At 36.4% G+C, this 22,330-nt stretch overlaps 1 protein-coding gene across 1 annotated transcript in view; it reads right to left on the bottom strand.

Annotated features, from left to right (window-relative positions):
• Positions 1-10,323: 10,323 nt before the first annotated feature.
• The window catches only part of LOC107662918 (potassium voltage-gated channel subfamily H member 1-like), a 46,987-nt gene continuing 34,980 nt past the window's right edge, over positions 10,324-22,330 (bottom strand). The window contains exons 10-11 of the mRNA XM_016453047.1: positions 19,626-19,822; positions 10,324-11,283 (exon numbers count right to left, since the gene is read on the bottom strand). Of these exons, the coding sequence (XP_016308533.1) occupies positions 10,480-11,283; positions 19,626-19,822 (1,001 nt within the window). The 3' untranslated portion in view covers positions 10,324-10,479. The remainder of the gene's footprint in view (positions 11,284-19,625; positions 19,823-22,330) is intronic.

Genomic DNA, 22,330 nt, shown 5'->3' on the forward strand with positions numbered 1-22,330 from the left:
CTCTGCCGGATGCGCTTTTATACTTCCTGGCGCTCACGTCACCCCGCTCGTGACGTCTCGCTGCTCCATTGGACTGATTTTACATGTGCTTCAGAACGTGGTCATGCAGGGGCGTTCCCAAAGCAAATCTCGACACAGCTCGAGTTCCTGAAGGGGAACTACATTTGACAGCAGTCCCAAGGACTTTTTTTACTACAGCTGTGCTGGTTAACACACTAACACACTCTCATATTGAATTCACACATTTTCTTTCATTCAATTCGGTAAAAACTGCTTACAAATATGTAAAATACAATAGCCTCATAAAACGCTTATGTTATCTTGTGAAAATTGGGTTGCCTTTTGTTTTTCACATCAGGACAGTTGCAAATTATGACTAAATATGCCAGCTGACTGTAGTAGATATTCCCCTTGGAGAACTTGGACTTCAGTAAATCATTTTAATAGCAAGAAATCTGGTAGGGGGGGCACCTGGGGTAGACACGCCCCTGTTTTTCACACGTTTTCAGAGCAGATTTATCAAGAACAGGCTTGCTCTGCGGTGAGTGATGCGGGCCAAAAAGCCAGACAGGAGGAGGAGAGGAGAGTAGTTGAATCTGTAAAGTGCTTGATAGGGACTCGCAACGGAGGCAGGCATCTAGGGTGACCATACGTCCTCTTTTCCCCGGACATGTCCTCTTTTTGGACCTACAAAAATGCGTCCGGCCGGGATTTCTTAATTGCCCAAAATGTCCAGGATTCGGCTGTTTTCTTAATCCCACTCCCGCTGAATCTCTGACCATTGCCGCCTTTCGCTAAATAAAAAGCTTTTGTAACATTATACACTATACAATTCAAACGCTTGGAGTCAGTAGAATTTTTTTGGGGAAAGAAATTCATACTTTTATTTAGCAAGGATGCTTTAAATTGATCAAAAGTGATGATAAAGGCATTTATAATGTTACAAAAGAATAGGGGCGGGATCGCCCGTAGCCAACAGTGCTGTATGTCGCACACGGCCCACAAGGCTATTAGCTCCGACTAAATCATCTGTTTTAAAAAGACAAAGGAAAGGACACAGTGATTTAGAAGTAAAATATATAAATATCAAATATAAGTTAACATTGTGGAATGCTTGTCTTATATGTTGACTTAATCTACATGCAAGATAAAATAATTTTAAAGTAGAATAATTCTTTATTTATTTTAATGTTCATTTGTTTGGCCATTATCTCTGTGATAAGCAGGATATAATGTATGGTTATTAATACAAAATAAATCCCCTCAGAGAGGCTGGAGACCTGTCCTGACTCCTAATCACCCTGATGGGGTTTATTTTGTGGTAATGACCTGCTGAATGTACATTATTACTTACATAGAAAATTCCCACCAGAAGAAGGACTTCCCTCGAGAGAGAAGAAGTGAATATGAATGTCTGGTTCAGCTGCAGAAACTGATGAATATTTTGGTTTGACATTGAGAGTGGAAACTGGCCTCTTCCTCTTTTTGAATCTTGGTTGTTAAAGTCTTGCAAGTGGAAGTAATTACTAATTTTCCAATGTTACCACACTTTCATTGTCCTTCATGTTAGCATGTATGTGTTTGTATAGGCATGTTCTGTTATTAATAATTATTCACTTTTGCCACACCCACCAGACAAATTGAGTAGATTTATCAGGGATAAAATTATATACAGTTTGGTGCATCCATTTTTTTTTTCCCCAGCATAGTGTCGAGTGAATTTTGGTGAAGATCGCATTAACCTTGTAAGAGGGGTTGGCAATACAACCATGCATAAATTGGTATAATTTTTCTGTGATTCAAGTTATCTGGGACACCAAAATAAACAAAAGTCACTTCAACAATGTTATATTTGGTTCCCCTAAACTCTCAAGTTTTGTCACAATACATTAAAAAAGACCCCATTGCATGTCAATATGGGTGATTAATGTGCATTTGATATCACTGTACTTGGTATGCTGAGGAATCTGTAGAGACTTAAAACACATTGAAGCCTAAGTAAAACTTTGACCTGTTGGTGGCATTAGACAGTTAAAGCTAGAAACCACAAATTTGTCACCAGCAATCTCCCCATTACTGTGCTAAACCTCCTTCCATACAGTTCAAAGAGCTTCCATGGAGTCCATGTAATAAGTAATTTCACAACTACTTTTGTTTCACAATACATTTCAAAACAGCTTTACACAATATAATGCATGCATATATATTACGCTTAGAAACAGCTCCCAAAGCAGCCGAAGGCAACTGTGACAAAGAAAAAACGGCACAAGATAAAACTCCACAATATATATATATATATATATATATATATATATATATAAGACTCGTATGCTCACCAAGATCATTACAATTTAAAATGGCTGTTTTCTATGTGAATATGTGTTCAAATGTAATTTATTTATGTGATCAAAGCTGTATTTTCAGCATCATTACTCCAGTCTTCAGTGTCACATGATCTTCAGAAATCATTCTAATATGCTGATTTGCTGCTCAAGAAACATTTCTGATTATTATCAATGTTGAAAATAGCTGCACAATATTTTTGAGAGGGGAAAGGAAAGAAATTAATACGTTTCTTCAGCAAGGACACATGAAATTGATCAAAAGTGACTATAAAGACATTACTAATGTTACAACAGATCTCTGTTTCAAATAAATGCTGTTCTTTTGGACTTTATATTCATAAAAGATTCCAGGGAAAATGCATCATTATTTCCACAAAAATATTACAGGTTTTTTCAATTGCTAACAAACATTGTTCAATACTGAAGCCACATTTTCAAAACTGTTCATATACAGTCTGCATTACCAACATGTATCTTGGCCAAACAGTTGATATCACCTCCAAAACTCACTCAGACCAATAAAACACTTCATATATGTCTCAAAATAAGCTTGTTTCACCATAACACTGCCAACAATTCTCATTCAGAAAACAGACATTTCATTCATAACACATTGTTCTAAAAAACACTAACAATGGGGATCATTACATAAACTATTTACTTGTATCTTTTGTCTTAATTACTTGTATTTTATAAGTATTTCATTATAGGCTACGAACAACATTTTTTCATTTTACTAACTGTATTACAGAACAAAAAATGAATGAGAAAAGCAGCATCCCCCCCCAATTTCTATACATACCAAAAAAAAATGTGCGTGTGCGTGTGTGTGTGTGTGTGTGTGTGTGTGTGTGTGTTTGTTTGTCCTCCGTGTGATATGTGTGTGTGTGTGTGTGTGTGTTGTGTGTGTTTGTTTGTCATCCCTGTGATAGACTCTCCATCTGTCCAGGGGGTTTTCTTGCCTATGACCCAGGAAAGGCTCCAGCCTCCCCTACCAGCTTGACCCTACTGTATATAGGACAAGCGCTAGGGAAAGTGTATGGAATAGATGGATGGATGGGTTCTAGTTGTCCCTCTCTCTGCCACTCTTGATCCATGTTTCCAAAGAAAATCATTCTGAAGCCACCCATCCCATTTGTTTATCAAATGATCACAGAGAGAGAGAAAAAGGCGACTAAAAATAGGACATTTGGCTTGGCTTTCAGCTGAAATTGCAGTTAGTTGTGTTTGGAATAATTATTATTCAATTTTCAAAGTAAATTTTCTTCTAAGATTTTACATTTCAATATAATTCCTGCAGAAATGGACAGTTTGCCATCATTCTGATTTGAATGTGCTTTTATCAGTTTTGAAAGCAGCATGTTAGCATTTGAAAAATGTGCTGAAAATATATAGTGTTTTGCAGGTTGTGGAGTATGAATGACAAAAGTGTTCGTGGATTTTGAGAAATGTGCACATTGAATGCATTTTGTCTGAAAGCAATGAAAAATTATTCACAGTTTGTTTAGCGTAGACTTCTGTTTCGCTGAATGTGTGAACAGTTTTGAAAATATGGCTTCAGTATTGAACAATGCTTGTTAGCAATTGAAAAAAAAAACTTTAAGCAGCATAATCTGTTCTCAAGGATCATGTGACACTGAATACTGGAGTAATGACTCCTGAAAATTCAGCTTTGATCACAGTAATAAATTACATAACTTTAAATATATTAAAAAAGCAAAGAGTTGTTGTTTTTTTTAATTGTTACAATATTTCACAATATTACTGTTGCAGCTTTGGTGAGAATAAAAGACTTCTTTCCAAAACAAACAAACAAAAAACATTTATTAATTAATTCTTAATTAATCCCAACTTTTGATTGGTTACCAAAGACAATTTAAAAAAATGTAAATTTTATAGCTATTATAATTTTAGTACTCTCATATGCAGAAAAAAGCTTGAATATATTGCAATCTTGATAACTCTGAGAATAGTTTTATCATGTTCATGGATATGATAATGCTAGCGTATTTGGCCTTGGCAGATCTGATCTGATGTTGCTGATTTAAAACAAGCAGCAACATCAGATGTTATCAGCAATACATACAAAGAGCATGTGAGCATGTAAGATATGCTGCTGCTGCATGAATAGGCATAGATAAATCCCATATAGCAGATCTAGACAGGTGGAGCTGGGGAGGTGGAGGGTTTCAGAGGAACTCTGATAGCAGACTGCAGGACCAGCTTACAGTGAACACTTGAGCCAGACTATATAAATGTTGAGCGATCAAGCTCATTGGCTGCAGAATCAGCAGAGGCCAATCAGCTTGCGCCGTGTTGTAAATGCCGTGATTGCTAGTAGATTGCGTGTCTACTGCAACAGCCTGCGCGATATGATTCCTGACTGAACTGGAAATGTGTACTCTACAGGTTAAAGCTAGCATTAGCATAATCTGATACTTGCATGTCTAAAATTCTGACATTAAATGGCCCTTTGTGTAATAAATATTAATTGCGCATTTCATTTACCTGTCAAGGAATTGAAGGGCCTGCAACTCAGCTTTAGTTGTGGAGAGAGCATTACGCAGGTGATTAGCATAAGACATCAACTCGCACTTTAATTAAATATCTGTCCCAGAATGCTCTGAGGATCAGACGGGCTCTGTGGCCCTAATCAGATTATGAGACCCATCAGAGAAAGTAGACGTTTTTAATTGCGACTGTCTGAAGGAGTCCCATGAATAACAGCGGCAGGATTCAACAGGCTAAGATGAGCTACTGCTGCTTGTGCTGTGCTTGATGATTCTGGTGTATGTTTCAGAAAATACACACTACCATTCAAAGGTTTGGGGTCAGTAAGATGTTTTTAAAGATATAAACACTTTTATTCAGCAAGGATGTATTAAATTCATCAAAAGTGACAGCAAAGACATTTCAGTGCTGTTCTTTTTAACTTCCTCTTCATCAAAGTGTGCTGAAAGAAAGAAAAAAATCATCATGGTTTCCACAAAAATGTGAAGCAGCACAACTGTATTCAACATTACAGTTTTTCTCAATTGCTAATGCACTATAACTCATTCATTTGGCACAATTTTCCAAACCATTCATACAGTTCCTGAAACAAAGACACATTTCTTAAAACTTTTAACACATTTCACCTGTTTTCACACACGCTCCAATTTGCTCAGTGTTTTCAGCTAAACTCTACACAAGAACGGCATCATTTTACACAGGTTTAACCATGTTAAACTCACAAACTCACAATATAACTACCTCAAGAATCACAAAATGAACACAAATAGCACACATTTATCCATGTGTGAACATTACAGTTTTTTTCAATTGCTAACAAGCGTTTACCAGTACTTAAAGTACTTTTTCTAAACTCTTAACACAGCAACACACCTACATCACACAATTAGCCAACTAGTTAATTTTGTGTCCAAAACCGCATTTTGTTAAATAAATACAAACTCTACATTTCAAAATGCTGAATACATTTTTCTACATATACTAACTCTATCAAAACACAGCAAACCCGATTCAAAATCGAGTCATTCGGTCAAAACATTAGCACTAGTTTCTATCCAACAGAAACATATAGTCAATCATAGCACAGTGACTGTCAAAATGCTAACAGCTGATGGCTTTAAAAAAACTGCATTACTTGTCATGTTACAGTTCTACCTGCATATAACAGACAATATAAAAATCCATCGTTTTTTGTAATTTAGCCTTCAGTTTACCTTCAACTGAAACCCGTTTTACATTTGTAAGTGTTGAATGTGTTCATTCTTTGCAACATACTATCTAAAACTGAATGAGTCATTACTTTATAAAATGTACAATAGGAAAAAAAAATAGGGTCCCCTATGCAGAAATTCAATTGGAACCTTGATTGGAACTGCTCTCCAGTGGGTGGGGGTTGGATGTAGATGGTGGCTGATGCCAGTGATCAACAAAAATTCCAACATGCATGACCTTTGGTTACTATGCAAGCTTGTTTCCGTCACAGAATAAAAAGTAAAAACAGTAACTGTGACCTTTTTATCTCACATTTTTGACTTCTGTTATTGGAATTGTGAGTTTACATCTTGCAATTCAGACTTTATCTTCTGATAAGTGAAATACTGCAAATTCACAATTGCAAGAAAAAAGTCAGAACTCTGAGATAAAGTCACAATTACCCTTACCCTTTATATTCCATGGCAGAAATAAGCTCTCATAGGTTTCATATGTGGGAAAAAACAAACAAACAAACATAAAAATGCACTCACTTCTCTCCCATACCTCGTCTCCCTTTTTCTGATCCAACTATTTCTCTACATCCTACAACTATTCCTCTCCCTCTCCCAGGCATTATTTTCTTTCTCTCTGATTCTGTGTTGTTTTGCATCCATAAAACCAATTCAAAGAGGTATTTTTTACTCTTTGTTGATGTAATGGAAAGAGTTTCAACACCAGACTATTCCTCCGAGACTGGAATCAGCTATAATTCTAAATATTTCAGTGATCTGTTACTTAAAAATGCTTATCAGTTGTTACAATATTTGGCACAGAGAGATTTTTTCAATACCTTTGAGCTGCTGTTGTTGCAGAAGTAGAAGCTTTATACTATATTTAAGGTTCGGAACATTAGGTCTTCATTTCTGACATGCTGTGTTTAAGCATTTGTAAATAAGACTAAAAACTTCCATGATTTTGGTTTTGGGTAAGCTTGAATGAAAAGAAAATGTAAGCATTTTAGACACATGGTAATTGACTGCATATTGTGTGAAAACAACATGAATTGTGTTAATGGTATGGTCACAACAGACGGATGTTGTGCTAATTGTGTTTAGAGTTTTGAAAATGTGACTACAGATTGGACAAAAGGATGTTAGCAACTGAAAAAAACTGTAAGTAGCTAAACTGATGACACAGCATTTAGAATCTCATGATGATATAACAAGGAGCACAGGTGATTATGTGATTTGGAAAACGAATCCTACTAGTGGGAGACAAAGAGGAAGAGGAGGGGAAAAGAAAACTGAAGGGGACGGGGTGAAAGGACATTTATTACTGATGAAATACACAGCACAATAGTTGATAATGTTCTTGTGCATGAGGACAGCTGGCCTACAGGCTCATCTACAGGCTTTCAATACTACTTTCAGATCAAATATAATGACAGAACAGTAGCAGTACTTCAGATGAGAGAACTTTTACTTTTTATATATATATGTACAGTAAATACTGAAGAACAAGTTGTACACCCTCAAACTCATAACTGCTGAACTGATTTGTAGCCAAGTACAGTACTTCTTACATGTACTGTATTTTTGCAGAACTGAGAGATGACTCTATATTCTGTTGTGTTCATATGCAATTCTTTGGTATTTGACCTTTTCCTTTCTACAGTAGTGCTTTTCATCTACTGTACTGTAAGATCTCTTTACAGCAGTGTAATGAAAATTATATTTTCTTACTGTAAAGCTTATTGTTGAATTTCACTGTATCTGCTCTAATGATGTTGTATACTGTAATAGACATTGAGCTGTAAAATGATACCTGATTGCCAAAAGGTTTTTGCAACAGTGTTATGAATTGATCTCATTAGTGTGTAAGACTATGTTGTTGTGTGTGTGTTTCTGAGGGCTTGTGTGTCATGTCTGAGGGCGAAGTTTGTTTTTTTTTCAGCAAGATTGAATAGTTTTGAGTGGAGAGCTTCATTTTGACCTGAAAATAGGAAGCATGGGGAATTGGGTGAGAAGTTATGGATTTGTGTTTAGAGTTTCGAGAAAAGGAATCACAATTTCAAGAAATGTGTCTAAGCAATCGAGAAAAACTGTAATAATCAGAAATGTTTCTTGAGCAGCAAATCAGCATATTAAAATGATTTCTGAAGATCATGTGACACTGAAGACTGGAGTAATGATGCTGAAAATTCAGCTGCGCATTACAGCAATAAATTACACTTCAACAGACATTCAAACAGAAAACAGTTATTTTCAATTATAATAACTGTTTTTGACTGTATTTTTAATCACATAAATGCAGCAATTGGTGTGCAGAAGATACTAATTTCAAAAACATTGTTTCAACAACACTGTGTATCACAAAAATACTTCACTAAAATTTATTTTAGCAAGTTGAGAATTTAAAGATATGAATATGAATAATATGTAATGCAAAGTATAAATTATTTTATATCAACATTTGACACATTTGAATCGACAGTTGAATTTCTTGTGCTTTCATGTTATTCATTTATATAGATCAACTGGACATAATAAAAAAAGTAAAAAAAAAAAAAGTACAAATACTGTCATTTATATTCCTTTTAAGATAAGAAAAATTAGACTTTACCTTCGTGTTAAGGCTCATGACCTGATATGAGTGATTTTACATGAAGAACTGTGTGTTAGAACCACCATACTTTAATAATCAAGTATTTCCACTAATTTAGCTAAACTTGGATCTTCAAAAAAAAAAGTACAGTAATTGTTAATAGCTAATGTGAAGGTAAGACAACTGCTATCAGCTTTAAAATATTTTGCAGTTCCATTTTTCTGATTATCTTCAGACTAAACTCAGAGTAAAAATAAAAGTACAATCAGTAAGTCCCATCAAGTCAGTTTCACAGTGTACACACTGATTCATTCTGCATACAGGATATACATTGACTCAAACATTAAAGTTGTGAAGTGCAAAATTTTCAAAACAAGCGTTTAACACTTCGGGTTGGACACGCTATGATATACCTTTCTCCTTCAGTTTCTTGGAAATGACATTTACAAAACAAAATGGACTTAACACTTTATAAAATATACTAGATTTTTGGCAAGAATGCTAAATAACACTGCTGCTCCTTATTTCATGCTTCATTTGTTCTCATATTACTCCAGACAATGGCATATGTCTCATTTATACACTTAAACAGTTATCATTATTGCTTATCCACCACCTAATTTGTTAACTTTGTACATCTGATAAAAATGGTACATACAGTGCATAATACACTTTTTGATATTCCCAAATTTAGCATAACACTTTCCCTTAACTATTTCCTCTAAGTGTTTTTTAAAGTTGATCTAAAATAAAAGAGCCAGAGTTATGAAGCTGTCAAAAAAAAAAAAACAAGCACAATGTATTTAACATCCACCAAGGATTCACGGACAGGGGAATTTAGGTTCTTATGCATTTGTCACTATTGCTATATTGCATATTGTCACATTATTAAGAGCACAGCATTTAGTCACATAAACAGGCGTTTAGACGTATTTTATAGTATGATGCTATGTGAAAAAACTTATATTCATCATATAGTACATTTTGTCAGTCCCAAACAAACAATAACCAGGTTGATGATTTTCCAGGTTGAAGACTTTTGAAATGTGGCTTTAACAGTATGTGCATGTGCCTGGTAGCAAAATTGGCCTATCTATAAAACAAGAGCAGAGGAATTATTCATAAATTGTCACATTTTGCTTGACTGACTTACAAATGATCAGACACATGATTTAACAGTAAAAACAGAAGGAGACGGCAGTTGACTTAAATGACCATACAAAAATGTCAACCATTGTACAAAAAAAAAGGACAATTGATATTCATTATAGTGACATATTCCATAATATGTCAATTCCATATATCCATATATTTATGTGTTGATTATTAAAGTGTGTAATTCTTGTTCCACTGAAGGCAACAGAATTTGAAAAAATAAGCGCCGTTGCACCATATCACTCAAAACAAAATGATGGTTCCAAAATGGATTTTTGGTTCCCCAAGTGAACAGTTCTTAAAAGAACCATTTTTTCTTGGTGTGAAGAACATTTTAATGATCTAAAGAACGTTTTTTCCACTATATAGACCCTTGTGTGCAATGGAAAGCTTCCATGGATGTTAAAAAGATTTGGAGAAATTCAGCAGCAGTGAGCAACTGATGTAATGCTAAACTTCTCCAAATCTCTTCCAATGAAGAAACAAACTCATCTACATCTTGGACGGCCTGAGATTAAAGTTTTAATTTTTGGGTAAACTATTCCTTTGAAGGTTTTTCATGGTAACACTGATCCCAGTAAAGAACCTTTATTTTTTTAGGAGTGTATGAGCGCCTCATCAGGACCAAACCGTGTTCCCCTCAGCCCATCGCATCAGATATGAAACCCAATTAGGAGAACATGTTGTCATCTTTTTCTGAATCTGGAGAATCTGGTCTTGACATGTCAAACAGTTTTGAAGATCCTGAGGTCTTTCTGTCTTTGAGAAGCCGGAGCATCTCGGCGAGCTGGCCTTCAAGGGCGCTCATTCTGCTGCTGAGGGAGAGGATGTCACCTCGCAGCTCCTGCTTCAGTTCCATAAAGCAGGCCTGGAGACTCTGCTCTGGAATGGGGCAAAAGGCTCGCTTGCCCTCGGCCTGCAGGGGGCTCCGATCCTGAGGGGTTTGAGCGCTCCCATCACTCTTGGTGATGCCACTGTCCCACGAGTCCCATTTAGTCCTGTCTGGAAGCATCTCCATGGACTCGGCTTTGGACACAGAACACCAGGAGAGATCGGACTTGGCTGTGGCATCTTTAAACCGACCCCAGCCTTTGTTTTTGGGAGGTTCTGCTGACTTGTTTCCTGTACAGGTTCCATTAGGGGCCAAAGGAGTGCAGAGTTTGGCTTGACATGACATTCTAGACGCTGAGGAGGAGGACACAGAGGTAATGTGTGTGGCTGGACTTTCAGTGACTGTGACGACGCTGGTGGTTGCAGTGCTCTCGTGTACCACGGTCTCCATTCTGCCTTGCTCCACGTCCGGTTCTCCTTGACTCACTTGCTCCACCGCCAGACGGGCCTCCTTCTGCTGACGGAACCGCTGGAAGAGACGCCGCACCGGGTGATCTGCAGGAAGATTCAGAGGCGCTTCGTTCTTCCGTTGCAGCATCTCCTCTTCCTCCCGTTTGACGTCACTTATTTTACGGAAGATGATCTGTGTGATTCAAACAAGAAAGTATATTTATGCATAAATAAAATTAAAGTTAAAATATAAAATAGTTTTTAAAGAATAGATTATGTGATCGCTTATGTGAAGAAAAGACCAATATTTAAGCTGCAATTATTTAAAAAAAAAAAACATCCAGATTTCAAGATTCTCAGGTTCGACATTGAAAACATAATTTGATGACCATAATGCACAAGATGCATTTGAATGTGCTGAATGCAACACGAATGAGATTTGAGAGCTTGCGCAGAGGGCAAGATGTTAAGCAAATAATGACTTTTGGTCTGAATTTTGGACTGTTCACATAGACCTACAGTATTAGAAAATTAGGAATAGAGCTGGAATTGAAGCTTAAAATAAAAAATATTCACTGAACAAAATTATAAACGCAACACTTTTGTTTTTTGCCCCCATTTTTCATGAGCTGAACTCAAAGATCTAAGACTTGTTCTATGTACACAAAAGGCCTATTTCTCTCAAATATTGTTCACAAATCTGTCTAAATCTGTGTTAGTGAGCACTTCTCCTTTGCCGAGATAATCCATCCACCTCACAGGTGTGGCATATCAAGATGCTGATTAGACAGCATGATTATTGCACAGGTGTGCCTTAGGCTGGCCACAATAAAAGGCCACTAGTATCTTTGACAGAGTTTTTTTAGATATGTACTGTAGTCTTGAATAACCTTTATACCAAGAAAGTTTAAACATTATAAAACTGTAATGTGGTGCAGCCATCAAATACAAAAGTGCTAATATATGTTCCTTACACCTTGAATACGTGTGTGAACACATCTTAATCATTTATTATTATTATTATTATTATTATTATTATTATTTAAATACATGTCTTGCTTTGGTAAACCTTTCTAAAAACTAAATAATTTTACTCACTGACTTATACAACATTCTATAAGTCACCATAAACGTTTTGGGAACATAACACCAATGCATGTGAAAAAGCGTATTACATACATTTTCCTGAAATTGCAAATATAACCCTCCTTGTACCAACATGCACAAATATGTATTTAGATCACAATGAAATGGTTAGTTTCCAATACAGTTAGATACTTGTTTACAACAATGACTGGACAAGTTCACCCTTTAAAACCTTAAAAATCATAAAATAATCTATTCATAATTTAATTTCAGACTTCTTACACAGATGTTATCATGAGCTATAAACACTATAAAATGAAAATAAAAGGGGTTTTAAAGTCCATTTCACATACCATTATGCATATGAATTTTATAAATAAGGTATATTATTTATAAATACCAAAAATAAGTGTAGATAAAAAGTTTGGGGAGTTGCACCACATGACATTTTACAACCTAAACCAACCTTTCCTTGCCAAATTATCTATTATTTTAAAATCCACTCTCTATGACATAATTTCCTGTTTCAAGTTTGTTTGTTTTTTTCTGCATGTTGGTTGCACCACATGACTTTGATTTTGTAGACAAAGCTTCTTCTTTTTTTTCAACAAGCAGTAAAGCTTTTGCAGTGTTTTTTTTTTCCTCTCAAGAATCTTATTCTTTTAATGAGGCTTTAATGAGTTTTTTTTTCATTTTGATGTCAGGATGGTTGTATCACCATGAATTTTTGACTTTATGTCCCCCATAACTATCAAAATGAATTTTAATACAGAAATTAAAGCCATGCTCATTACAGAAAATGCCTTTTTAATGAAAAAACTAAAGGTTGGGATGACATAAATGAGCAACACATCATTGACCCAGAATTTTTCAGTGCCCTTGGTCACTGTGCACTTCACTACAACTATCTGAGCTCTTGACCCTTGAGCATCTTGAATGATGAGGAGTGCGTCACGTGGTTCATTTTGAAGTGTTGCTAGAGGGGTTAGTCACTGCTATCTTTAGCTTCATGATGCATCAAAACCTGGCATTGTAGAAGCAGGTCTGTACTGATTTCTGAAAGAACAAATCACATTTATACAATAAGCTGATAAGCGGCTGTACCCAAAAGGTAAACATGGATTTTCTCCTGGACCAACATCCTTGTTGGTCTTGGTTCCACTGATCCAACTCATGTGAATGATTCTGAATCCCATGCATTTGTCAGTTGCCAAAGGAGTCGGACCCCCTTGAGGTCTGTGACCCGCATGCTGTCATTTTTGCTCATCTTAACTCATTTCCAAATGCATCACATCACAGCCAATCACATGAGCTGTAAATACTATGAGACTACAGAAACACACAGGGTCCCAAACACAAGCCCTATCTAAAGCTGTAATATGAAAGGTAAAAGACAGGTATAAATATAAGTTCATTTTTGAGAACCCTCAAAACAATCCAACATAGGCTCATTGGAAAAACATACCAACAACTTGTATTGCTTTTCACACAATTTATGATGCTTAGACTTATTTTTGTGCAGTTCCTTGCACAATACTGACCTGAACATACTTTTACCATAGTGCATGATTTGTAAACTAATACATTTTAAACTTTATCTCACATAAGCAGCGCCATATGTATAGCTTTTCTGACTTCGCAAACTTGCTCGGTAGCGCACCTGGTAAAGCATTGTACTAGATGTGAAGTGCTCAGGTATGAATCTGTGAAACATGAGCCACGATAAAAGAGTTTAAAGACTCGTAGAAGTTAAAATAACATGGTTGCTTAAGCAAATGCATTTTTATCTCACATTTTCCTTTGTTAATGCTTTCAGGTTTAAAGTAGGGTTCAGTACAGATGGTGCATTATTTTCAAACCATTGAACCTTTTAGCGCCACTCCGAACTACCGCATTACGCACAACAACCAGCATAATAAAACCTTTCCAGATTTATGTTCATCTGTTTTGGAAAAAAATTAAACACGCTTTTAGCACCACTTACTGGACATTTCACTTCAAAAGTGTTGTGAATTTTTGAAAAAGCAATGTAACATAATTCTGCCAAAATGTTCCTACAGGCAATTTTTTTTTCCAATGAGCAAAAAAAAAAAACAGTCACTGGTAAAAGATCTACTAGAACATAAAGAAATATCTGTAATTTACATGTTGTATATGTTAATATGCAGAAATGGCCTGTTGACCTCATCATGTTTTTTTTATTGAATCTCGCAAACTCCCTGAAAAATTGGACTGGAGGCAGACAATATTCAGGAGTGTCATTTTTCTGATGTGTCAAAGGCATAGATAATGAGTTTTGGGGGTTAGAGAGATTCATAGTTTATTGCTCGAGTCTGAAAACTGACTGAAAACAACAAACACATATTTCTTCATGTCGAATCTTGATCAGCCATCTGCAGAGAATTACGGCAGTTCGAGATGACATGAAAAACATAACATGCTAAATACTCATCTCTCTGATAGTGTTGCATGTCCAAGACAAACGTATTTCACTAGAGATGGCAAAAGCACATTTTACATATGTTTATCGATGCAGTCAATAACCCATTGGTTTCAATGGAAAAACATTCAAAGTTGGCATGAAACAGAAGTTGCAACTGTCTTTTCTTCCCTATTTTGTGAGTGAAACAGCTTCTCGAACAAGAAAAAATGTGAGTGAATGGCTGTCCCTTCCTCGCACCGAGACACATACCATCAGAGAAGAAATGTCATCGCGAGAGGGAGAGGAAGTTATTTTGATTAAAGATAATGAGGGCACATGTATTAAAAAAAAATATGTGCATGGATGCATCATTAATAATGTACACTGCAATGGAACGACATGAATGTGAGAAAATGATGGCAGAATTTTCTATTTTGGCTGAACTGTTTCTTTAAGTCATTACCAGAAGGTTTAACAGTAATGATTTTGAGTCTTTAAAGAGACGCAGTAAGATAATTGCACTTTCAGCACAAACTCCCATGAGTGTGGAAATGTATCCGGCTGTTACAGTATGTCATTAACGCGCTCTAGCACACTTCCATCTTCATTTACTCTCTCCAGTGAAGGTGACCAGTGACAATTTACTGCTCATGATGATCAATAGAGTCACAGGACTTTAAAATTGGCTTCAAATGTCCGTTATTAGCATAGAGGTGACAGTAAACAGCTGGATGTCTCAAAGATGAATTACTCCAACCATTCAAGAAATGACTTAAGTGACGTAAGAATTTTTAATATTTCAGACTGACATACTATCCCAAAGCAAAGGGTGGTTATTGATTTTTTCAGGTTTTTTATTACCTATTATCCACATGCAATGTCATGAGGGCGTATGACCACAATGCAGTGCACTACATATAATTTATCAAGAAATAATATTTTATTTATTGATTTTTTTAAACAGTAGGTAGCAAACAGTGTATACTGCACAGCAGTAAGTTAGTATTCCATTATGAACAAACCTGAACAAATCAAACTGATCCTTTGTGAGATTGAAGTCTTTTGTGCAATTAATAAAAAAGTCTCATTATAATAATTTGTTTTTGAATCAGACTACACTGATTATGCTAAATGTTTTTGCGTGCAGCAATTAAAGACAGCGCTATAGACATGAACACTCAATAATGTGATGGAAAAACTCTCTATTTGACCATTATGTGATGAAGGTGAAGTAATTTGTTGGACATATATTCATGAAGTGTCATTTTTTAAAATAAAATTACATGCTTGAGATAGTTTCCAAACCTGCCCATCAGCAGAATCTATTCACAAGGTGAACATGCTTCTGTAATATAATATTTCACAAGCAGCCATTCACCAGAAACTCGTTCAACAACCTCATTAAGCACTTTTGTGGACAAACAAGAGACTAGGTACTTTCCCGAGGGTTGGATGTGACCTAAATCAATGGTATGAGGCCTTCTGAGACCCATGTATTACAAAGAAAACAAGACACTGTTGTTACATGTGCACAGGGCCAGGTCGGGCCACACGTTTTAGCTGTGTTGTGTGATTATCATATACAGACAGACAGTTATAGCACAAGCCCGGCCACAGATCAATGATACGAGAGACACAGACAGGAACAGAACACGGAGGAGAATGTAAATAAAGGATGAGTCTGTGGGAGATTGAATTAAAATACCAATGAAGATCATGAAAAGCCTGACCCGCTTGAACAAATGCAGAACTAAAAGGAAAGATGTTGTGAAAAGGATACAAGAGAAATTAAATAGTATTATATTTGCAGGGAAGGTGAAAAGCAAGAGAGATTTGTCTGAATTAAAAGCACACAGAAATGTCTCAGTAAGATAAGCAGCTGTTAGTGAGCGAGTGCTGTGATCAATACCAGCGTCCAGCGCTCAGATCTCTGCTGTGTGCCGCCCCGTCCAGAGGATACTGAAGGATACAGATCTGTCCATTCCAGAACACAATCAAAACCAGCGATCTGTGACAGAGAGCTTTAAGAGCACCCTTATGTCACTGTCCGTAAGCTCTGGTGATCAAAGTTATAGTTCACCATAATGGAACCTTCTGTCATTATTTACTGCTATATGTGTGTTTTTTACATCCATCCGTCCGTCCGTCTATCTAGCTATCTATCTATCTATCTATCTATCTATCTATCTATCTATCTATCTATCTATCTATCTTGCCTGCCTGCCTGCCTGTCTGTCTATCTGTCTATCTGTCTGTCTGTCTGTCTGTCTTAAATCATATTTCTTTAGGACATTCATCACAGAAAGAGAAAGAGAGATGGGATTGATGATGAAGATACGTCTGTATCAGGTTTCTATTTTCTGTTCTTCTAAGGTCAGTTTGACTTTGTGTTCCATTAATTCAGCTCTTGACTCTACATTACCATTTTCTGACCGTTACCAAACTAAACGGCCGGCTGTGATCACGGCTATCTAATCTTTGCCTCTGTCTCTCTCTTCATCCTGCACTCACACAGACAGCACAGCCACGCTTAAGATTTGAGCATTAGTTCAATAAGCTGGATCTGATTTGGCTATACCTGGATAATAGAGCCAGATACACCGAGCCGCTTATGCCACAATCTCACCTGAACGAATAAGGCCATTACTCTGATGATAGCCATGCAATCACTCAAACACTCACACACACAGCACACACGCCATGATTGCTTCAGCCCTCAAACCATTTCATATGCTGAAACAAGACTTTAGATTTCATAAATCACAGCTATAATGTCAGACTAGACCAAAGAGAGCAACCAGTCATTCTTTATTCTTTTATGCTATTGGCTCACCTCTGATTTATCATCTGATCAATAAAATCCCATCAGTTTAATTCAGGAATGACCTTGAGCAAACCTCAAATATAAGACCTGCAAATATGATTGACCAGTATATATGAATAGATTTTATATGTATAGGTTTTGGAATATCTGTTGGAAAAAATAATGTTGAAATTAGAATTAGAATGATTATTGAAACTTTATAGTTATAGTAATCATCCTGGTTGTGAAGAGGCCTTTACAGACAAACAGCTAGATAGATCATATTCTATTCTATTCTATATCGAATTTCCCCTCACTTTATTGATTTATGTGTCCAAACATTTACTGTAACATATGCAATCTTACAAATTAAACCAAGATGTTTTGCCACTATTTTGAAGCTTTAATATATATATGTATTTTTTTGTAGTTTAATTGTTAGTGATTTAAAGTGCTTTTTTATTTCATTGTTTTTAAATACTATTTAGGTTTAATTTATTTTTTTTATCTTTTGCATTCAGTATTCAGGAGTGTTCACTGTTCCTACATCTGCCACATGATTAATGGAGTGCTATAGCGATTGTGTCTGCAAGAGGGTATAGATCTTCCAGCTCAGTTGGCTTCATAATCACGTCACTGTAAAAAGTGCTTACACAGAGAAACGAGATGTGAATTTAAACGAGGCTTCAGCCCCACCTCCACACGGACGCAATGTAGCTGACAAACTCTGAGACAAAAGCAGATGAAACTGAACAGTGTTCACCCACACCAGCTATAACATTAATGAAAAGCTGTCAAAATCGTTCTCGAAAGAGCAGCAGTAAATGAAGAACTCCTCAACAGCAAACATATGACAGCCAAGGGGAAAACATAATAACAAAACCGATGAAACATCACAAAGCTGCAGGAATTTGATCATTCAAATGCATTGAAATAAGGAGGTTAGATCATTTTTACAGTTTAGTATGACTATACCATATAGTCCTTTACGGAAAATTATGAAAACACTTTTATGAAAACGCATTTCAACACTTTAAATAGCTGTTTCCAAAATCGCATTGTGCAATTTGAGGAAGAACAAACTTTCTTTGACTGTTAAAAAGAGGATGTTCCATATAGCATGAATGAATACTACATCCAACATGTTGGCTTTGACATGTGACCTGCGGTGTCATTTCCTTAAAGGTCATGATTGACATAACAGATTTTACCAATATTATGGTCAACCTACGCTCATTGGAAATATGTGCTTGTGGCAACATTTCTGCATTACCGATATAACATACCTTATTGCACGTATCGTGACAGTTTCAAAGTGAAATGTCTAGTGAGTGGCGCTAAAATGCGCATTTAATATGTGCGTTTTTATTATGTCGCTTCAAGTCCGAGGAGTGTCGCTAAAAGTTTAATGCTCTATCACGCTGGAAAATATCACTACCCGATGAGTGTTAATGAATGCAAAATAATATAAAACCACATTCAACTAATGCAACCGTGCTGTTATTACTTCCTTATATGCAGGTTTGTGCTGTTCTGTCAAACCATAGTTTCACAGGATTTGTACCGGAGCTCTTTACCTCACAAGTGCAATGCCGTATTGCATGAGCTACTGAGCAAACTCACCAAATTAGAAAACCCATACATATGAAGCTGTATATGTGACGCTAACATTCAAAAGTATCAGTTTTCGAATCTCGCAGCATGTTAAAATTGTTTTGTAGTCATAACACATAATATTGTGCAAAGAATTGTGTGAAAATAAGGCTTTCTTAATCAAAACTCTGGCCCTGTAAGTGTGAAAAGTAATAAAAGTTATTGGTGTTTTACTGCCTCTAGTGTTCATTTCAACTTACTGTACGTTTTGCAGAAATGTAAGTAGAGCCATGTATTTCCAATGAGCCTGGGTAGGATTTTGGTGCTGGTGTGTGAATGGTATCTTAAAGACTGGAAGACGTTGCTTGTGTGAACAGCACATATGGTGCATTTACTAGAAAAGTCAATCTGGCAATTTGCATCAATTAAAATAATTACCAAGTTTCATGTGTGAAAGCAGCTAGTGACTCCAGTGACTGGAGTGTAATAGAGTACCATGGTCTCAAGATATAGAGACCACTACTAAAGAATGAATCAGTGTGTTATATAATGGTGACATCCAAAATGTGCCGAACTGGGGTTGGGAAGCATGAGATTATTTACGCTATTTTTAAAGTGTCTAGGTACCCACCCTTTTCCTCAGGTTGTAGGTGAGCACCAGGTTTCGTGAGAAGTGTCCGGCGAAGGCTGTGTAGAACTCCAGAACCTTCTGTAAGGCGTCCCGTTTGATGATGTGAAGATCGCAGTAGGTCAGCGCACGGACGTTTGCACAAGCCTGGGCTAAATTCACCTCTTTCCAGAACACATCCCCGAACACATCCCCCTTTCCTGAGAGAGAAAAACGAGAGGGGGACATTAAAGAATGAATTCTGTTAGGCTTTCTAATACCTTCAGGGAAACGTAGGTGCGAATTTTCATGGATCACAGGGAACTCAATATACACTCCAGAATGAAACTGCTCGGGTTGAGAATGTCATTTCAGGGGAACATTAAATAAGTTCATAAATAAGACTGAAGCCTGAAGTTGGTTGCACAAATTTGCAGTTTTGACAAACAGAAAGCTGCTTGGTTTGAAAGGAACTTCTTTGGGATCTGTACCTCATACATCATTAACTACTGACAATAGACTATGGACCTTTTTAGACAGAGAAATTTCACGGAAATTACGCTAATGTAACACCGTAACTACAACATTGTATCACATACACTCTTAAAAATATATGTGCTTCACGATGCCATAGAATAATCTTTTTTGTCTAAATGGTTCCATATAGAATCTTTCAAATCTGAAGAACCTTTCTGTTTCACAAAAGGTTCTTTGAGGCAAAAGAAGGTTCTTCAGATGATAAAAAGGTAAGAAAGAGATGGTTCTTTAAAGAACCTTTGACTGAATGGTTCTTTGTGGAACCAAAAATGGTTCTTCTATGGCATCGCTGTGAAGAAACTTTTAAGCACCTTTATTTTTAAGAGTGTATAGATTAGACCAACAATGAAATTCTGTCATCATTTACTCAGTCTCATGTCATTCCAAAGCCATATGCTTTTTTTCTTTTTTCTTTCTGAGAAGTCATTTGAGTCTTAATGTTTTTTTGTCCATACAGTGGAAGTCAGTGGGCTCCAATGTTATTTGGTTCCCAATGCTCTCCTTCAAAATATATTCTTGTGTGTTTTGCTGAAGAAAGACATGAAAAATATTTTGGATCAATATCAGGTTGGGTAAACAATGACATCATTTTCATTTTTTGGGGGTGAACTGTCCCTTTCACAATGAACCAGTCAGCTGTGAGCTTTATGCTACACTTCAGCAATGGTAAAATTAGTGAATTTCTTTGCTTAGGCTATTTTAAACAGAAATACATGGGTATAAAAAAAATTGTATGGGATATTTTAAAGATAGTAAAGCTTATGCACAATGTAGAGCTGCATATACTGTACATGTAATTAGAAAGAAGATAATTGAGACAAAAAGGGTTGGCCATGCACAAGAAAAATCCCAAACCGACAGATTCATTGATTATAATGAATGAAATGTGGTTTTGTTATGTTGCATTGTTCATGTAGAACATTTCCACCCATTCAACTCTGTCAAATGGTCTGTATGATGACATGTAATAAATTATTGACACATATTAATGAACACACATATCAAGGGTTTTTATCTGCTTTAGTATCTAATTACAAAGATGTCACGCATCTATATGCCTACTGGGATGGTGTGGTGAATCACAAAGTTAAGTGTGCTGAGCCAATTTAGCTGAAATGTACAACAAAAGTGATGTGTATATTCGTTGCTCAAATGTCATTACAATATACAAAGATGACTTTTTGACAATGCTTCAGCTGTGCTTTTGTACAAAATTCACATTCCTTCATTCGTTTAAAGAACAATTCACACTCGGCTTCACGCTAGAGCAGATCTCCTCCACCCTGCTCTGTTTCTAACCCTGCCATGACAGATTTACACCTCCAGTAAAATGACACACTCTGCTAGAGACCTGCCGCCCCACACGCGCTGCACTGCAAATATTTATCTCAGCATAATACCTGACCTCCACTGGACAGCAGAGCTGTTTCTGCCGTGTCTGTCGAGAGGGCAAACCCTGAGAGGTTCTCATGGCACTAGAAGCTTATTAGCGGCGTTTGGAAAGGCATTATTACTGTTTCTCATGCTTAATCATCATGTTTTTTTAATAATCTTAACACTGAACTGACACCTCTTGCCTTACCCAGGTCAGTTTTGACCCAGAGGAATGTGAGCTTATAAAACAGTGCTAACTTAGTACTTCTCAGCTAAATCCATGGTAGCACTTTATTTTACAGTCCGGTTACACATGTGCATACTGTGTTCTTATTATAGTAATTCAATATAGGTAAACAAGAATTGGCACACTGCCACTGCTGCTCCAAAAAATAAATTTATTAAAATAAACAGGTATTCGACCTAAGGGTCAAAACGTTGTGTTTATTTTAATAAAATTACTTTTGGGAAAAGCAGTGGCAGTGTGCCAATTCTTGTTTACTCATAGAGAAGTGCTTCATTTGATCGAGCACCTGCCTATATATAGCCTTGAACCTACCCCTAAACTTAACCCTAACCCATGTACTGTAGTTACCTTATATTACTATAGCTGCGTCCCAAATGATGCACTATACACTATGCACTCATACACTATGTACTTATGCACTATGTACTCAACCATGTATCGTATGAATTACATAAGGTTATTTTGTCATTCATAATCGGAGTCTGATAGCCCCTTCCCCTTCACTACGTAATTAAAGCTGCGACAGTTGAGTGCATGAAGTGTTCAACATTCCACACTTTGTTTTTTCGGT

Source organism: Sinocyclocheilus anshuiensis, unplaced genomic scaffold (assembly GCF_001515605.1).
Source record: "Sinocyclocheilus anshuiensis isolate Anshui unplaced genomic scaffold, SAMN03320099.WGS_v1.1 scaffold1571, whole genome shotgun sequence".
NCBI lineage: Eukaryota > Metazoa > Chordata > Actinopteri > Cypriniformes > Cyprinidae > Sinocyclocheilus > Sinocyclocheilus anshuiensis.